General features: G+C 46.0%; 1 protein-coding gene across 1 annotated transcript in view; it reads left to right on the top strand.

The window, feature by feature from the left end:
• The window catches only part of LOC121549750 (catenin delta-2-like), a 347,253-nt gene that overhangs the window by 257,449 nt on the left and 69,258 nt on the right, over window positions 1–20,546 (top strand). The window contains exons 13-14 of the mRNA XM_041861613.2: window positions 10,184–10,316; window positions 17,940–18,153. Of these exons, the coding sequence (XP_041717547.2) occupies window positions 10,184–10,316; window positions 17,940–18,153 (347 nt within the window). The remainder of the gene's footprint in view (window positions 1–10,183; window positions 10,317–17,939; window positions 18,154–20,546) is intronic.

Below are 20,546 nucleotides of genomic sequence, written 5' to 3'. Positions count from 1 at the left end.
AAAGACTGTTAACATTAGAGGAAAGACTGTTAACATTAGAGTAAAGACCGTTAACATTAGAGTAAAGACCGTTAACATTAGAGGAAAGACCGTTAACATTAGAGTAAAGACTGTTAACATTAGAGTAAAGACTGTTAACATTAGAGGAAAGACTGTTAAGGAAAGACTGTTAACATTAGAGGAAAGACTGTTAACATTAGAGTAAAGACTGTTAACATTAGAGGAAAGACTGTTAACATTAGAGGAAAGACTGTTAACATTAGAGTAAAGACTGTTAACATTAGAGGAAAGACTGTTAACATTAGAGTAAAGACTGTTAACATTAGAGGAAAGACTGTTAACATTAGAGGAAAGACTGTTAACATTAGAAGAAAGGGGGGGTAGTAGAATGATTACTTTATACTATTCCAGGTATTCCTTAAAGAGGTAGGGTTTCAAGTGTCTCCGGAAGGTGGTCAGTGACTTCGCTGTCCTGGTGTCGTGGGGGAGATTGTTCCACCATTGGGGTGCCAGAGCAGCGAATAGCTTTGACTGGGCTGAGCGGGAACTGTGCTTCCATAGAGATAGGGGAGCTAGCAGGCCAGAGGTGGATGAATGTAGTGCCCTCGTTTGGGTGTAGGGTCTGATCAGAGCCTGAAGGTAAGGCGGTGCCGTTCCCCTCACAGCTCCGTAGGGAAGCACCATGGTCTTGTAGTAGATGTGAGCCTCAACTGGAAGCCAGTGGAGTGTGCGGAGGAGCTGGGTGACATGAGAGAACTTGGGAAGGTTGAACACCAGACGGGCTGCAGCGTTCTGGATAAGTTGTAGGGGTTTAATGGCACAGGCAGGGAGCCCAGCCAACAGCGAGTTGCAGTAATCCAGACGGGAGATGACAAGTGCCTGGATTAGGACCTGTGCCGCTTTCTGTGTAAGGTAGGGTCGTACTCTGCGAATGTTGTAGAGCATGAACCTGCAGGATCAGGTCACCGCTTTGACGTTAGCGGAGAACGACAGGAAGTTGTCCAGGGTCACGCCAAGGTTCTTTGCACTCTGGGAGGAGAACACAATGGAGTTGTCAACCGTGATGGCGAGATCATGGAGCGGGCAGTCCTTCCCCGGGAGGAAGAGCAGCTCCGTCTTGCCGAGGTTCAGCTTGAGGTGGTGATCCGACATCCACACTGATATGTCTGCCAGACATGCAGAGATGCGATTCGCCACCTGGTTATCAGGAGGGGGAAAGGACAAAATTAATTGTGTGTCATCTGTGTAGCAATGATAGGAGAGACCATGTGAGGATATGACAAAGCCAAGTGACTTGGTGTATAGAGAGAATAGGAAAGGGCCTAGAACTGAGCCCTGGGGGACACCAGTGGTGAGAGCACGTGGTGCAGAGACAGATTCTCGCAACGCCACCTGGTAGGAGCGACCTGTCAGGTAGGACGCAATCAAAGAGTGAGCAGCGCTGGAGATGCCCAACTCAGAGAGGGTGGAGAGGAGGATCTGATGGTTCACAGTATCAAAGGCAGCGGATAGGTCTAGAAGGATAAGAGCAGAGGAGAGAGAGTTAGCTTTAGCAGTGCAGAGAGCCTCCGTGACACAGAGAAGAGCAGGGGGAGGAGGAGGAGGATTCAGCAGGGAGGAGAAGGTGGCAAAGAGCTTCCTAGGGTTAGAGGCAGAGGCTTGAAATGTAATAATATAATAATATGCCATTTAGCAGATGCTTTTATCCAAAGGGACTTACAGACATTTTTGTGTATGGGTGGTCCCAGGGATCGAACCCACTACCCTGGCGTTACAAGCGCCATGCTCTACCAGCTGAGCTACAGAGTGGTAGAAAGTGGCTTTAGCAGTGGAAACAGAGGAAGAGAATGTAGAGAGGAGGGAGTGAAAAGATGACAGGTCCACAGGGAGTCTAGTTTTCCTCAATTTCCGCTCGGCTGCCCGGAGCCCTCTTCTGTGAGCTCGCAATGAGTCGTCAAGCCACGGAGCAGGAGGGGAGGACCGAGCCGGCCGGGAGGATAGGGGACATAGAGAGTCAAAAGATGCAGAAAGGGAGGAGAGGAGGGTTGAGGAGGCAGAATCAGGAGATCGGAGGGAGAAGGATTTAGCAGAGGGAAGAGATGATAGGATGGAAGAGGAGAGAGTAGCGGGAGAGAGAGAGCGAAGGTTGCGATGGCACATTACCATCTGAGTAGGGGCAGAGTGAGTAGTGTTGGAGGAGAGCGAGAGAGAAAAGGATACAAAGTAGTGGTTGGAGACTTGGAGGGGAGTTGCAGTGCGATTAGTAGAAGAACAGCGTCTAGTAAAGATGAGGTCAAGCGTATTGCCTGCCTTGTGAGTAGGGGAGGACGGTGAGAGGGTGAGGTCAAAAGAAGGAGGTAGAGAGAAATTAGTCAAAGGCAGACTTAGGGAGGTTAAAGTCACCCAGAACTGTGAGGGGTGAGCCATCCTCAGGAAAGGAACTTATCAAGGCGTCAAGCTCATTGATGAACTCTCCAAAGGAACCTGGAGGGCGATAAATGACAAGGATGTTAAGCGTGAATGGGCTAGTGACTGTGACAGCATGGAATTCAAATGAGGAGATAGACAGATGGGTCAGGGGAAAGAGAGAGAATGTCCACTTGGGAGAGATGAGGATTCCTGTGCCACCGCCGCGCTGACCAGATGCTCTCGGGTATGCGAGAACACATGGTCAGACGAGGAAAGAGCAGTAGGAGTAGCAGTGTTTTCTGTGGTAATCCAGGTTTCCGTCAGCACCAAGAAGTCGAGGGACTGGAGGGTATCATATGCTGAGATGAACTCTGCCTTGTTGGCCGCAGAACGGCAGTTCCAGAGGCTGCCAGAGACCTGGAACTCCACGTGGGTCGTGCGCGCAGGGACCACCAGATTACAGTGGCAACAGCCACGTGGTGTGAAGCGTTTGTATGGCCTGTGCAGAGAGGAGAGAACAGGGATAGACAGACACATAGTTGACAGGCTACAGAAAAAGGCTACAATAATGCAAAGGAGATCGGAATGAAATGAACTAAACATTTGGGAAAGCGAGAGAGTGGGGCCTCCCTCACTTACGTTTCACTGAAACACTCAAATATAACTCTCCCAACTTCCACTTTAGAAATTATAATTGTTGTAAACTACAGCGGTTCAATGTTTTCTAGGAATAGACTCTAACTTAGATTATTCAGCTAGCTAACTTGGTACAGTATTCTTCCGTGAAAACCGTCCAGGGCACCGAATCCTATGACGCCATAGCCAACTAGCATGCCAGCCTCCAATAACATGGTTTAGCACCAATACTCGGTTACAACAAACCACCAGTGTGTTAACACGCCAAGCAGATCATTCGTGTCCGTGTCTAACGTTGTGTAAAGTTTTGGGTTAGTTTTGACAGTTTGAGTGAGTACGTCGTCAACTTATTCAGCCAGTTAGTTAGCTAGAATAGTTAGCATACTAGCTAGCCATTGCTCTCTGCCAACGAACCAACTCCTCCTCCCACTGCACGAACACACAGAGAGAGCCAAGCTAACGTTAACTAGTCACCCATGTCCCGAATTCCCTTGAACGACTCTGGTTACCAGTATGTAAAAACAAAACAAAAATAAATGTAGGTTATAACTTACCTTTAGTAGCTACTGTTAGCCAGTTAAGTGCAAAGCTAGCCACTGAATCGATTCAGCCAGTTCGCGTCTGTCCCAAAGGAGAGAAAGTGTCTCCAAATATTAAAGCTAGGTCGTTCCAGCTATTGTTTAGTTAGCTATCCAGGTAGCAACAAGCTAGCTACATTTCGAGTACAGTAGCTACTAACTACTTCAGATAATGAGGTTAGAAAAACAGCTGAATGGTAGCTAGCTAGCTGGCATAATTACAGGTACTCTTAAGCGTGAAATAACATTGGAAACAACTATCCACAGTTGCTAATAGTTACCAGTAGCTACCCGCTAGCTAGCTAGCTTTATTGGTCCATGTAGTGGGTTAGCTAGCCTCGTGCTTCACCGGGCTCAGCCGAATACAATACTTACCTACAATAATTACCTATAATAACCTACAATAACTACCTAGATAAACTACCTACAATACCAAACTACAATACCTACCTACAATCTAAATACATGGTTTAAGCTTTACTCGACACCATATAAGCCAAGCTTACCTCCCACCAGAGAGAGACACAACCTCACCCGACGCTCACCCGATGCTCATACACAGCTCAGAATAGGCTGTATCGTGTGTATAACTTTGTACTGTCAGTTTTGTTGCCGTGTCTTAATGAGCTCACAGTGAGAGATTGACTCTATCCTCAGTGTTGCTATTTACCTGTATAATTACTGTTGTCGTGTGTTTCAGAATGCCAGTGTTTATCTCTGTAGACGGTAATGTGTGTGCGTGCGTGTGTGTACATGCGTGTGTGTGTGTGTGTGTGTGTGTCTGTGTGTGTGAGTGTGTTACAAATGCCGATCAGCAGTTTTTGGACCTTACCTTTTCCAACTCAGCGACTTTGTGTGTGTGCGTGTGTGCGCGTGTGTGTGTGTGTGTGTCTATGGAGTGAACACCTGTCTATCAGCGTAATGCTCTATTCCATTAGTGATCCAATTCTGTTTGTTCAGCTAATTGCTTCAGAGGCTGCAATCATCAGTGTTTCTGTTGCCTGGCAAATTATTTCATCGGCATGCACACTGGCATACCCTCCCTCCCTCCCTCCCTCCCTCCCTCCCTCCCTCCCTCCCTCCCTCCCTCCTCCCTCCCTCCCTCCCTCCCTCCCTCCCTCCCTCCCTCCCTCCCTTCATCCTTACTTGTGTGAGTGTGTGCATGCGTGCGTCTCCTTTTGAAGACCCTAATCAATTTCCCAAAATGTGTTTAGGAGGGGGGTGGACTCAGTCAAGGTCTTAACTTACTGTTGCAAGTTAGAATAGTAGAATACACACAAATTTGTTTGTGCATCAGCAGTTTTTCTCTTGTTATGTCAGTCACTGATAGTCACTCAATTAGCCCATGTCAGCTAAAAATTGTTTGATTGCTAAGTTAGTCTAGCAGCCTGCTATCTAAACTTAGTAATCATGGTCGAATAACCGGCCGGGGGGCCCCCCATTGATTTTGTTAGTCAGTCTCACTCAGATACTGTATCATATTAAAACCTGCAAACATTTCTCTTCACCCTATTGAAAAATGTGGAGAATTGCAGAAAATTACACAGACTTTAAAATGTTCCTTTCCAACCCAAGGCAAAATCAGTAGAATTGCATAAAATGAGTTATACAATTGTAAAGTCTTCTCTCTGTCGTGTGGCAGAATGTGTAGAATTGCAGCAAACTTGCTTTAAAACTGCACCATTTTCTCTACGCCCCATTTCAAAATGTGTAGAATTACACTAAATTAACTCTAAAACGCACATGTGGGTACGTAGACCCGCGAGCAACTGCAGCCCCTCATAATGAGTTAATATTTGTTGTGGCCCCCATCAAAGTTGCCCATACCTGTGTTACAGCCTGAATTCAAAATGGATAAAATATTTATTTTTTTCGCCCATCTACACACAATACCGCACGTATAATGACAAAGTGAAAACATGTTTTAAGATATTTTTGCAAATGTATTGAGAATGAAATACAGAAATATCTAATTTACATAAGTATTCAAACCCCTGAGTCAATACATGTTAGAATCACCTTTGGCATTGATTATACAGTGGCTGGCAAAAGTATTCACCCCCCTTGGCATTTTTCCTATTTTGTTGCCTTACAACCTGGAATGAAAATCGATTTTTTGGGGGTTTGTATCATTTGATTTACACAACATGCCTACCACTTTGAAGATGCTAAATAATTTTGAGCGTGCATAACTATTCACCCGCCCAAAGGTAATACTTTGTAGAGCCACCTTTTGCAGCAATTACAGCTGCAAGTCTCTTGGGGTATGTCTCTAGAAGCTTGGCACATCTGGCCACTGTGATTTTTGCCCATTCTTCAAGGCAAAACTGCTCCAGCTCCTTCAAGTTGGATGGGTTCCGCTGGTGTACAGCAATCTTTAAGTTATACCACAGATTCTCAATTGGATTGAGGTCTGGGCTTTGACTAGGCCATTCCAAGACATTTAAATGTTTCCCCTAAAACCACTTGAGTGTTACTTTAGCAGTATGCTTAGGGTCATTGTCCTGCTGGAAGGTGAACCTCCGTCCCAGTCTCAAATCTCTGGAAGACTGAAACAGGTTTCCCTCAAGAATATCCCTGTATTTAGCACCATCCATCATTCATCAAGTCAAGGGGTGTGAATACTTTCTGAAAGCACTGTACATTACCAACGCTTAAGTGGTGGTTAAGCTAAGCCTATACGCTTCACTGGTACACAGCTTTGTATTAACTGTTGTTTTGAGTCAGTTCACATAAAATGTACAGACTGGTAAAGGTTGTGGGATTATGGACAGATATGCTTTCTTTGTGTGAATGAGTCATCTTATGATTTTCTCTCTTCCTCATCAGATTTCCACTGCCTCCATCCCTCTCTTTGGTTTCTCTTTCTCTCCCTCTTCCTCCCTCTCTCTCTCTCTTTCTCTCTCTCTCTCTCGTTTTATTGATTTCTCTCTCTGTCTGGGATTTCTGTTCTGCGCTGTCAGCCCTGACTTAGCTCTACACACCATACACACACACACGGATGCACTGCACACAAAATAATCATTATGTGTTTTCTTGAGTGAGTCTGTGTCTTTATGTGTACATGTGGGTGGTGTGTATTTATGTGTACATGTGGGTGCTGTGGGTATGTATTTATCTTTCAGCATGTGGGCGAGTGTGAATATGAATATGTGTGTGCGTCCGTTTGCATGCTAGTGCATTTCCTTGTGCCCACATTCGTCAGTGTAACCATCAATGGTGTTCGTTTTTTCATGGACCTTTCCACTATCTTAATTAGTACAGCTTTAATTAAAGCTTCATCCCTACGTTCCATGTTTCCTCTTCTTGCATCTCATTGTGTTTATCAGTGTAATTACTGAACGCTGTGTATCCACTTCAGCCTGTACGATCACTGCTTTAATAGACTCTATTTATTGAAGTATGGACTGGGCTGGCTCTGCTCTACAATACACATGGAGACTAACATCAGCACTATGGGGAAAGAGAGGGAGAGAGAGGGGGAGGTTGGCAACGAGAGACCAAGAGAGACCTCTCCCCCTCTCTCTAGCTCCCTCTTTGCTTTATTGGCATGGGAAACATATGTTTACATTGTCAAAGCAAGTGAAATGCATAAACAAAAGTGAAATAAACTATAAAAAGTGAACAGTAAATATTACACTCACACAAGTTCCATAATAATAGAGACAATTCAAATGTCATATTATGTCTATATACAGTGTTGTAACGATGTGCAAAAGTACAAAAGGGAAAATAAATATATAAATGTACAATGGTGTTTGTTCTTCACTGGTTGCCATTTTCTTGTGGCAACAGGTCACAAATCTTACTGCTGTGATTGCACACTGTTATAACGACTCAGGATGAGACCCAGATGCAGACATAGGAGGCAGATGGTCAGAGTCTCAGAGAGTTATTATAAACAGGGTTAGGCAAAAAGCAGGTCCAGGGCAGCAGAGGTCAGTAATCCGAATTAGAGTCAGGTAGGCGTGGAACGGAAACAGAAGACAAAGGGCTGTGACACAGAGGTTTAATCATAGACACATGAAAAGTGGGATGTATATGGAGGGTGTGGGGCAACAGAAGACGAACAGCAGTAGGGCTAAGGATTTTAGAGGTGAGAAAGGGGCCGATAAAGCGGGGGAAAAGTTTACGGGACTCCACCCTGAGGGCCAGATCCTGAGTGGAGAGCCATACCCTCTGCCCGAGACGATAGCGGGGAGCCGGGGTCCGGTGGCGGTCCGCCTGTCGACGATACCTGGAGGTGGTCTGAAGAAGAGCGGACGAACATCTGGGCAGAGGGTATGCTGACCTCTTCCTCATGCTCTGGGAAGAGCGGAGGCTGGTAACCCAGGGAACACTCGAAAGGCGAGAGACCAGTGGCCGAGCAGGGAATTGTGTTGCGGGCGTACTCCACCCACACAAGTTGCTGGCTCCAGGTGGTGGGATTGGTGGAGACGAGGCAACGAAGGGTCGTCTCCAGATCCTGATTGGCTCGCTCCGACTGGCCATTAGATTGGGGATGAAACCCGGAGGACAGGCTGGCCGATGACCCAATAAGGTTGCAGAATGCCTTCCAGAACCTGGACGACAACTGAGGACCACGACACAGCTTTGACAGCTTTCATGTTTTCATGTCGTTTTTCTTCATTTTGTCTTTTACTTCTGAAAGTGTGTTGTGAGAGACATGAAAACTAGCGGTTGATCAAATAGTGCACTGGTAAAGTGTGTGTGTGTGTGTGTGTGTGTGTGGTTGTGGTGTGTGCCTGTGTGTGTGTGTGCTCACAAGAATGTGAGCACACACACACAACACATGCACACAACACATGCACACACACACGTTGGCATGCGCGCACAGTTATCTTATCAGCAGATCAAACCACTTTTTGTTAACTGTCACACAGGGATGAACGTGCATGTACACGCTCACGCGCGCACACACACACACACACACACACACACACACACACACACACACACACACACACACACACACACACACACAGGCACAACAACACACACTTGATCTAATCTCCTTTGTGATTTAAGGAGTGTGTGAGGGCTCTCTTTAAATCCCTTAAACGCCTGGGGATCCCTTCCTCCATCCCTCCATCTCACTCTACCTTCATCCCTCTCTCTCCCTCCTTCCCTGATCCCTCTATCTCTCTAACAAACACTTATCATTGTAGCAGATAAAAGACATTGACATAGAGGCTTTATTTATCTACCAGAACCAGGGGGAACAATCAGGCTGGTAATGCTATGTTGAGAGGCCTTAGCTGAGGTGCACTAAGGCTCTGTTTAAACTGTATTGGACAATTTTTATAGGTTAACGCGAATGACCTCGCCAAGAGGTTTAGACCTCTTGGTGAAATATGAAACACTTCTGACCCACACAAGGTTGCAGGTTCAAATCCCATTAGGGCTACTGAATTTGCTGCACTACGTTTCAGTACTCAGCTCTTTAGAGGTAAAGGTAAACATCCTCAGGGCTCAGGTTGCATAGTGTATTCTCTGGAGTAGTCAGTACTGTATTTCTAGGCTGTGATGTTGTTACTTAAGAACAAAAGGAAATCTAAGTGTGCCTTCATCAGAACATCACTTGGTGGTAAAGCAGAAACAAAATCAATCCTCGCAACAAAATCCAATTTGGAGTAAAACTGTCAGCTCTTGTTCTTTCTTTCTATCATTCTTTCTTGGGGTTTACACGGTTCAGTGACAGAAAGTGGTGAAGGGAGTGAGAAAGGGAGAGAAGGGAGTGAGAAAGGGAGAGAAAAAGAAATAGAAAATGAATGGAATGAGGTAGAGAGAGAGAGAGAGAGAGAGATAGCGAGAGAGAGAGAGAGAGAGAGAGAGAGAGAGAGAGAGACAGACAGACAGACAGACAGACAGACAGACAGACAGACACTGAGAGAGAGAGAGAGAGAGAGAGAGAGAGGTAGACAGAGAGAGAGGTAGAGAGAGAGGTAGAGAGAGAGAGGTAGAGAGAGAGAGAAAGAGAGGTAGAGAGACAGAGAGAGAGAGGTAGAGAGAGAGAGAAAGAGAGAGAGAGACCGAGAGAGAAAGAGAGAGAGAGACAGAGACCGAGAGAGAAAGACAGAGACATATATAGAGAGAGAGACATAGAGAGAGAGCGGTAGAGAGAGAGAGAGAGATAAGTAGAGTATTACCTACTGGTGAGCCACACAGTAGGTCATCCGTCCCTCCTTTATTTCTAATTTATCTGCATTCCACAACAACCATGTGAGAAGGATAACACAATAAAGAAAACCATTTCCTCCATAACGATGTGAGAGAAAACATTTATTTCACTTTGTGCTGCGTGTCAGTGGGAGTGTTAAACCTAATGGAATAACGGTGGTGACTGGCCTCACACACCCACACAACTAACGGTCTTATGGTCTTCAACCTCGGAAATAAATGTCGCCTGCGGGGACTGTGTTGTGCTGTATAATCATCTAACAATTTTATTTTTTCTCATTCTCTCTTTCTCTCTCTCTGTCTCCCCCTCTCTCTCCCCTCTCTTTTCCCACCTCTCTCTTTCTCTCTGCCCCCCCCCCCCTCTCTCTCTCTCTCTGTAGGGAGTTTGGATGGAGGGATCCAGAGTTACCTGAGGTGATTCAGATGCTACAGCACCAGTTCCCTTCAGTCCAGTCCAATGCTGCAGCCTATCTCCAACACCTCTGCTTCGGAGACAACAAGATCAAATCAGAGGTAGCCTACTACTGGGCGTGTGTGCGTATGTGTTCGGCAAAGATAAAGACCTTTCTACCATTCCCAAAACCCAGAGCATCTCTCTACACATCCCTCTAAAGCTATCTGTAATAAACTGGTGTTAGAACCCTTTAACAAACCCTTTATTAATAAGCCTCCTACCACCTTGAAATAGCAGTAATCTGTTACATTGTGTTGTCTGCTCTGAATCCCTCACAATCAATTTTTACAACAACAGAGAGCATTGATGTGCGTCTGCCCTGCGCCACTGTTGGTCAATAGCTGCTTCACCCTCTTATTGAAAAGTGACGATGCACATTGTAAAATGCACAAAAACACACGTGCACACACACACACACAAACACACAAACACACACGCACACACACACACAAACACAGGTACAAACTTAGCCCTTGTGTGTGTTGTAGCAGTTGGAATTATCGTTGAATAGAGCAGAGACACAATAAGAAGAAAGCTTGGTATTGACAAACAAGACAACACTGTGATTGTCTCCACAAAGTATCGAGGGTGAGGGAGCGAGAGTGGGGGAGAGGGAGAGAGAGTGGGGGAGAGGGAGAGATAGCAGGGGAGAGGGAGAGAGAGTGGGAGAGTGAGTGATGGGGAGAGGGAGAGAGGGAGAGAGAGTGGGGAGAGAGTGATGGGGAGAGGGAGATAGAGTGGGGGAGAGGGAGAGAGAGTGGGGGAGAGAGTGATGGGGAGAGGGAGAGAGAGTGGGGGAGAGAGTGATGGGAGAGGGAGAGAGAGTGATGGGGAGAGGGAGAGAGAGTGGGGGAGAGAGTGATGGGGAGAGGGAGAGAGAGTGGGGGAGAGAGAATGGGGGAGAGGGAGCGAAAAGTGGAGAGAAAAAGGGAGAGAGAAAGAGAAGGGAGGGAGGGAAGCTGGTATTTGATTCCAGGATATGGGATCAAATAATGCAGCGAGTGTGCAAAGTAATGATTAGAGCGGTGTTTGGGGTGTGTGGGTGTGTGGGTGGGTGTAGGGCATCCGGAAGTCTAAAGTCTGGCCTTTATTGTGACTGACTACAGAGACAGCTTGGCAAATTCAGCTCGACATTATTTATAGCACGTCTACACACACACACACACCGCCCCCTTCTCGTCTCTGTCTGGCTAAAGTTCAGTCCCATCAGCTGTTTTTGTGGCTATATGACCTGTCGATATCCATTTGTCCAGACGTGGCCTATAGCCAAGCTTCTCTCTCTCTCTCTCTCTCTCTCTCTCTCTCTCTCTCTCTCTCTCTCTTCCATCCCTCCTTACCCTCATCCTCCCCCACCAAAACCTCTCTGTATTTTCTACATGCTTCTCTTCTTTCTCTTCCTCCATCCATTTTCTACATACATTTCTCTCCTCCTTTCTATCCATCTCTCTCATGTTTCATTGGATAAGCCTTGTGTTTCAGAAAAGTATTTTCCTTTTGTTGATTATAGAAACACTAGACAATAACAACAAGAACAACAGCACCAAACAACAACATCTGCATCCCTAAAGTTGCTGTTCTGTTCCCCACATGTGCTGGATACACACACACGCACACACACACACACACACACACACACACACACACACACACACACACACACACACACACACACACACACACACACACACACACACACACACACACACACACACACATCCCTGGTGGAATACACACACATCTCATCTCCACTCATTAACACTCTCCACTGGTGTATGAAGAGCTTTTGGTTTATTTGTTGTGTCGGCTCTCCAAGCATGTGTTGCTTCTTCATTTCTTGAGAGAAGGGGCGCGGCTCTGTTGCATCCCGTTTGGCATGGCGTTCTTTTATGTTTTTGTGTTTTTACACTTTTTGTAAAATATCTGTCAACGATGGCTTTACAGTGGTGGGGTGTTGGACTGATCTTGTTGATCGTGTACATACCCGCTACAAACTGACTAAGTTATGAAAATGCTGCTGGCAGCGGAATCCAATACAGTAAAGAGTTCCTACTACAATGCAACTCAAACATGAACGCCATGGGTATCCCAATGGCCTATCTAATCCCTGATTGTCTGCGGGTGGATTACAAGGCCAAATGCAAACGTGGAAAACACAGGGAAATCAGACAGAGACTAACTTCCCTTACCCGACACTTTCCTGATCAACACCCAGTCACTGAGGAGGAAATCGGATGAGCGGTTAGCGAATCTGCCCTTCCAGCATGAATACCGGGAGGCCTGATTGCTGGATGATAGAGTCCCGGACAGTGAGGTGGAGCCGGCCAGCTTCACACTGGTCAGAGCGGACCGTGATCTGACCGCCACAGGGACCAGTGGTGTAAATCGATCCTGGTAAGAGAGAGACTCTGTACCCCTGACATTGAACTGTTTTCTGTGTCACTGTGACCGGCCAGTGAGTTCCAGCAATTGTTTGTTACCCTTGTGTACATTCAATCAAAAGCTAATATAGAAAATGCCATACTAGGAAAAATAAGACTCTTGATTTGTGCTATTGGACAATACCAAATGCTTTCTCTGCCATCACCAGACATCCCTTGGGGACATCAGACCACAATGTTGTCTACCTCCGGCCAACCTACTCTCGGCTCCTGGAGAGGGAGAAACCTACAGTTAAAACTGTCCAGATCTGGAACGAGAACAGTATCACTCGTCTCCAAGGGTGTTTTGACTGTACTATGTGGAAGGTATTTCAGGACAGCAGCTCTGATCTTAATGAACTCACAGATGTTGTTTCAGACTATGTAAACTTCTGTGTTGAGTCAGTTGTGCCTACTAAGACCTGTAAATACAGGGAGGTATACAGGCAGGGTGGAGAGGACCCTCTACTCAGGAAACTCAAGGGTGGCCTGGCAAAGGATAAAATCCATAGTGCCCCCAACATAGGCAGGGGAAAATGACAATGCTGACCTTGGGAGACATGAGGGCCAGAACATGGCTAATGAACAGAATGTTTTCTTCTCACGATTTGAATCAGACGACTTTGTGTTGGCAACAAATGTTTGAGAGGGTTATTGTTAAACAGGCTGATGTTTTGCACACAAAAGCCCCAGACAAAAATAAGTGGACATGTGGTAAAGCTCTGTTCTGAACTAGCTGGTGTTTTTACAGACATTTTCCAATCCTCCCTCGACCAGCAACAAGTGCCAGTTTTGTGGAAAAACTCAACAATTATACCCATTCCTAAAGCTTCTAATCCCTCTGCGTTGAATGACTAGTGCCCTGTCGCCTTGACATCCTTAGTAATGAAATGCTTTAAGAAAATTGTGAAAAGTAATATCCTCACATATCAGCCCAGCAGAAGACTCTCCTCAACATGGTCTTTAGACTTCTAGAGGGCGCCAAATCCCATGTCAGGGTTGTTTGTTGACTTTTCTTCTGCCTTCAACACAATCCAGCCTTACATTCTGGCACAAAGACTCATAGGGAAATGGAAATACCTAGTCAGTTGTACAACTGAATGCATTCAACTGAATGTGTCTTCTGCATTTAACCCAACCCCTCTGAATCAGACAGGTGCAGGGGGCTGCCTTAATCAACATCCACATACAGTGGGTTACCTGCCTTGCTCAGGGGCAGAACGACAGATTTTTACCTTGTCAGCTCGGGGATTCAATCCAGCAACCTTTAGTGTACTAGCCCAACGCTCCTACCCGCCAGGCTACCTGCCGCCCCATAGGGGACTTCTCCTTAGATGGGGGGCTGGTTTTATGGCTGTAGGACTTCCTGAGCTAGAGGTCACATCGGGTCAAGGTAGGTCCCCATGTGTCCAACACAGGCTCTCCACAGGGATGTGTTTTGTCCCCTCTCCTGTACATCTTGTTCACCAACAGTTGTACAAGTTCCCATCCTGACAGACACCTTGTCAAGTTCCCTGATGACACTGCCTTGATCTGTCTGTTACATGATGACGAGCAACACCAGGGCCCGGTCCTAAATGACTGTGTAGAGTGGTGTGAGGGATCACACTTGGTCCTCAATACCAACAAGACATGCATAGACTTCAGGAAGCGAACACCCACCTCTGCAACATCTATCAGAGGTCAAAACATAGAGATTGTAGAGGAAATCAAATATCTGGGTGTCCTCTTGGACAATAAGCTTCAGTGGAGTAAATGTACAGACCTGATCTACAATAAGAGTCAGCAGAGATGGTACTTTCTCAACAAGCTTGGCTCTTTTAATGTTGACTGTTCTATAGGTTATTTTAATGTTGACTCTGTTTTACAAATCTTTCATTGAGAATATTTTAACTTTTTGTAATGTTTGTTGTTTGGGCAATGCCACTGTCAGCCAGAAAAATATGCTGAGAAGGATTATCACCACAGCAACAAGATACTTGGAGTCAAACAGACAGGCTTGGATTAGATCTTTAAGGTCAGGGCCCTCAGCAAGGCTCACAAAATCATTTTAGACCCAAGCCACCCCCTGTACCTGGACTTTGAACTACTCCCCTCTGGGTGTAGGTATAGGGCACTCCCCGGCAGGAATAACAGAACAAGACAATAATTTGTGCCAGGTGTGATATCCCTCCTAAACAGCTGGGGTTAATGTTCCTAGCCACCCAGCGGTATACTGTATAGGCAGGGCGGCAGGTAGCCTCAAGGTTAGAGCTTTGGACCAGTAACTGAAAGGTTGCTGGTTTGAATACCGTAGCCGACAAGGTAAAAAAAACTGTTGCGGTGCCCTTGAGCAAGGCACTTAACCCTAATTGCTCCAGGGGTGTTGTATTGTAAATTTGTTGTCTACTTAAATTTAAATGCCACTTTGAACGTGTACATGATACCACAACAAAATGTCCCCACAGGGACAATAAAGTCAGTAAAGTGTTTGTGTCTGTGTAATGTACAGATCTGGAACAAAGACTCACACACATGGCTATGAACAGGGCCACACATTCCCAGTTTGACGTTCCAGTCATGGTCTCCAGAATCCCGATGCCAGCTGATCACATTCCCGTTCCAATTCCCAAGCCAAGCAGCTGTCACTAACTGCTAGCGGTAAACATAGTGCAGAAGCTATACCCGCCATGCAACCGCAGGCCACAAACAAATCAATCCACAGCATAATCACCTACATATACTGGTCCTAGGTATGGAGGAAATGCACTGTTTTTGTGGATTATTATATCATCAAGAGTATTGTCCTCTTAGTGACTGAACATGTCAGGTGGGGGGAGGTAGAAGGGAGGATAGGAGAGAGGAGAGGAGAGGGGAGAGGGGATAGGATAGGATAGGAGAGAGGAGAGGAGAGGAGAGGAGAGGAGAGGAGAGGAGAGGAGAGGGAGAGGAGAGGAGAGGAGAGGAGAGGAGAGGAGAGGAGAGGAGAGGAGAGGAGAGGGAGAGGAGAGGAGAGGGAGAGGGGAGAGAAGATGAGAGGATAGGATAGGAGAGAGGAGAGGAGAGGAGAGGGGAGACGGGAGAGAAGATGAGAGGATAGGATAGGAGAGAGGAGAGGAGAGGAGAGGGGAGAGAAGATGAGAGGATAGGATAGGAGAGAGGAGAGGATAGGATAGGGAGAGAGAGGAGAGGAGAGGAGAGAGGAGAGGAGAGGAGAGGAGAGGAGAGGAGAGGAGAGGAGAGGAGAGGAGAGGAGAGGAGAGGGGAGAGGAGATGAGAGGATAGGAGAGGAGAGGGGAGAGGAGATGAGAGGAGAGGAGAGGAGAGAGGAGAGAAAATAAGCGAAGCGAGGAGAGGGATGTTTTTGAGTATCAATGGATGTGGTTTGTTTAGTATTCAGTTCAGTTTAATCCGGCTTAATTGAAAAGATAACTGAAATTAATTTGGAGCGATAAACTTCTGCAATGTCGTCAAACAGCTCTTCTAACCTTTCCTTGTCCTCTCCTTCCTCTCTGCTTTTCTTTCTCTCTCTCCCTGACTGACTGTTTTCCCTTCACCTTCACTCTCATCTCTTTCATTCCCTTCTCACTCACTCCCTTTCTACCTTTTCCTCTCTCTCTGTCGCTCTCTCTCTCTTTCTGTCTCTCCCTGTCTCTCTCGCTCTCTCTTTCTGTCTCTCCCTGTCTCTCTCTCTCTCTTTCTGTCTCTCCCTCTCTCTTTCTGTCTCTCCCTCTGTGTGGTGATGCTATCTAAGGTTTGTGTGTAGAAGGTTCAGGTCAAGAACAGATCTAAGCCTTTAAAGGAGAAAGGCACTTGTAATCTGGGCCAGCAGCTCTTTATAGCAGGAAATAGGAACACTATTTATACTGAACAAAACATGTAAAGTGTTGGTCCCATATTTCATGAGCTGAAATAAAAGATGCCAGAAATGTTCCATATGCACAGAAAGCTTATTTCTCTCACATTTTGTGCACAAATTTGTTTACATCACTGTTAGTGAGCATTTCTCCTTTGCTAAGATAATCTATCCACCTGACAGGTGTGGCATATCAAGAAGCTGATTAAACAGCATGATCATTACACAGGTGAACCTTGTGCTGGGGACAAAACATGTCCCCAGCACAATGCCACAGATGTCTCAAGTTTTGAGGGAGCATGCAATTGGCATGCTGACTGCAGGAATGGCCCCCATAGCTGTTGCAAGAGAATTGAATGTTCATTTCTCTACCATAAGACACTGTTTTAGAGAATTTGGCAGTATATCCAACCGGCCTCACAACCACAGACCACGTTTAACCACGCCAGCCCAGGACCTCCACATCTGGCTTCTTCACCTGCGGGATCGTCTGAGAGCAGCCACAAGGACAGTTGATGAAACTGAGGAGTATTTCTGTTTGTAATAAAGATCTTTTGTGGGGAAAAACTCATTTTGATTGGCTGGGCCTGTCTCCCCATTGGGTGGGCCTGGCTCCAAAGTGGGTGGGTCTATGCCCTCCCATGCCTACCCATGGCTGCGCCCCTGACCAGTCATGTGAAATCCATAGATTAGGGCCTAATCAATTTATTTCAATTGACTGATTTCCTTATATGAACTGTAGCTCAGTAAAATAGTTGAAATTATTGCATATTGCGTTTATATTTTTGTTTAGTATATAAATGAACATCTTGCTGGGCAGTTCTGGATCTAAGACATGCGCACGCACTGACACACACACATACACACACACAAACGCACATACAAACACACACACACAACTCCAAATATTCACCAGTTGGTTGTTAAGGACATTGAAATGTTTCTATGGTTAATGACCTCCTGTGAACCACTATCGAGATCTAGGATCATTATAACTCCCTGATGATTGGTTGGAACCCTCTTTTCTCTCTGCTCATTGGCCCCCTGATGGTTCCAGAAGGACCTGTAGTGAAACAGTGGGGGAAGGCTATGATTGTAACATCTGGATGGCGAGACTGCTGCAAATCTTCCAGGAAATCACGGAGTGTACATGATTAGAATTTACATTTCGAGGTTTCATTTTTTATTGTATTATTATTATTATGATTTTATTTTTTAGGGGGTAGATCATCTTTAATATTGCAGATAGATTGTGGATTCTATCAATGTAATTGTCTGCATCTCTCTGTCTCTCTCTGTCTCTCTCTCTCTCTCTCTCTCTCTCTCTCTCTCTCTCTCTCTCTCTCTCTCTCTCTCTCTCTCTCTCTCTCTCTCACTTTCACTCTCTCTCTCTCTCTCTCTCTCTCTCTGTCTGTCTGATTCATCATCAGATTCGTCGTCAGGGTGGGATCCAGCTGCTGGTAGACCTGTTGGACCACCGTATGAGTGAGGTCCACCGCAGTGCCTGTGGAGCCCTGAGGAACCTGGTCTACGGCAAGGCCAACGACGACAACAAGATCGCCCTGAAGAACTGTGGGGGCATACCTGCCCTGGTGCGCCTGCTACGCAAGACTGGAGACGTGGAGATACGAGAACTGGTCACAGGTACAGTACACATATTACACACACACACGTACACACACTGACAACTCTAAATTCCAGAAGACAGTGATAACTGTTTCCAATGGTTTCATTATTCATAAGTCCAGACTTATTCAGTAGCAGGAGAACATAGCTACTCAGTAGGGAAAACTATTTTAAGGAAAGCAGGATCAATGAATTCAATGGTTTCAAGTCACACCTCTATCACTCTGTCCAAATTCTCAGACCCTCATTGTCCACAGTCTCAGACAGAGTCTCAGCTGACTTTGAGAGCTTCTAAGACAGGCTAGCCAAGGAGAGATCCTGAAAGACTACTTTACATCAGACTACATCAACATCTGGGGACCTTCGCCCAAGATTTTCATGTATGTTGGTGTTTGGGTGTGTGTGTGTGTGTGTGTGAACGTTCATGCATGTTTATCTCTGATGGGAGGGGCCAGACATACGTAGTCCTAACCCATCTGTGACTAGTCATTAGCCTTGTGAATGGGCGTTGAGAAGCCTATCAGCTACTCCGATGGAGCGGGTCCCCCTGCCTGAATGGGCGTTGAGAAGCCTATCAGCTACTCCGATGGAGCGGGTCCCCCTGCCTGAATGGGCGTTGAGAAGCCTATCAGCTACTCCGATGGAGCGGGTCCCCCTGCCTGAATGGGCGTTGAGAAGCCTATCAGCTACTCCGATGGAGCGGGTCCCCCTGCCTGAATGGGCGTTGAGAAGCCTATCAGCTACTCCGATGGAGCGGGTCCCCCCTGCCTGAATGGGCGTTGAGAAGCCTATCAGCTACTCCGATGGAGCGGGTCCCCCTGCCTGAATGGGCGTTGAGAAGCCGATCAGCTACTCCGATGGAGCGGGTCCCCCTGCCTAAGTTGGCCGCCCTGTGGGCTGGCAGGCAGTCCGTGACAGAGACAGAATAGGCTCTATTGTAAAGGCCTTCAAACCACTGAGGGGAGAAATGAGGCCTCTTGAAATAGCATTTAAGACCTGAGGAATTGTGTTAACTACCAGTGCTAATGCCTAGGCTCAGTGGGCTAACATGGTCTTGAGTGTCACTGATTACCTATGTTCGATACCGAGTCAATCACGTTCTTACACAGTGAAACAGTGTTTAAACTGTAATTCAGAAGTATCATTTCTTCTTCTCCCTTTCCGTGGAGAGAGCTTGTTCAGAGATTAACACACGCACACAAACACAGACACACATACACGAACACACACACACACACAGACACACATACACGAACACACACACACACACACACACAGACACACATACACAAACACACACAAACACACACACACACACAGACACACATACACGAACACACAAACACAGACACACATACACGAACACACACACACACAGACACACATACACGAACACACACAAACACACACACACAGACACACATACACGAACACACACACAGACACACATGCACGAACACACACACACAGACACACATACACGAACATACACGCACACACACAGACGGAGGCTGCTTTTGTAGTGTTGTCATGTTCAGAGATAAGGGAAGCGATAGGAAGCGTGACCCTCATGTCCAGTTTGACCTCTGACCCCTCCCTCACAGCAACAACGCTCATCTCTTGGTCAGACAGTCTCCACGGAGACAGAGGACACAGAGGGCCAAAAACAATGGCCGTGTACGAATACCAATACCAGTGTCCTAAATAGTAGGCCGTTTTAATATGCGGAAAATAGTACGTGACATTTCAAAAATCGAGTATGCTTTAAATGCCCGGATGTCATACTCATTTTGGCTTCTCATGTAGTATGAATGAATTGTAAATGTTTGCATTCAAACTGGATTAAAGGAGGGCTTTGAGATTTGATAGTTCTCTGAAAGTAAACAAAAACAAATTGAAGATGGCAAAGAAGACGAGCAAAGAGTCTCCTGCAGTTCAAATGTAACTCGTTTTTTGGCCTTAAAATGATCACGATTATTTAATCGTACATCTTTGAAAACTGATCGTTATTTGCAGCCTGGCGTGCCTTTACTTTAGCTAAATACGTTAGCTAACGTTAGCTACGTGCTTTAGTAGGACTTGACGTTAACTGGATACCCGATAAGCTTGCTGTTGTTGAGCGACAACTTCATATTTAACTTAGCTATCCAGTTATATATGTGAAGCCGTAGCAAAGTAGTACGCTACGGCCATGATATACTGCATACTTTTTACTAAACATTACATCATAAATAATATATAGGGCATACTATGCAGTTTAAGTATGTAGTACGCTAGTATGGTTATTCGGACATGGTCAATGACTGATGGATGTGGGTGCATGTGTCCGGTGTGTGTGCGTGTGCATGTGTGTGCATGTGCGTGTGTGTACGTAGATTAACATAGAAATTAAATACAGTGAAACTTTGAGT

This window comes from Coregonus clupeaformis, chromosome 34, assembly GCF_020615455.1.
Source record: "Coregonus clupeaformis isolate EN_2021a chromosome 34, ASM2061545v1, whole genome shotgun sequence".
NCBI lineage: Eukaryota > Metazoa > Chordata > Actinopteri > Salmoniformes > Salmonidae > Coregonus > Coregonus clupeaformis.
The sequence above is the reverse complement of the archived record's forward strand: the minus strand, read 5'-3'. Positions and strand labels throughout refer to the sequence as shown.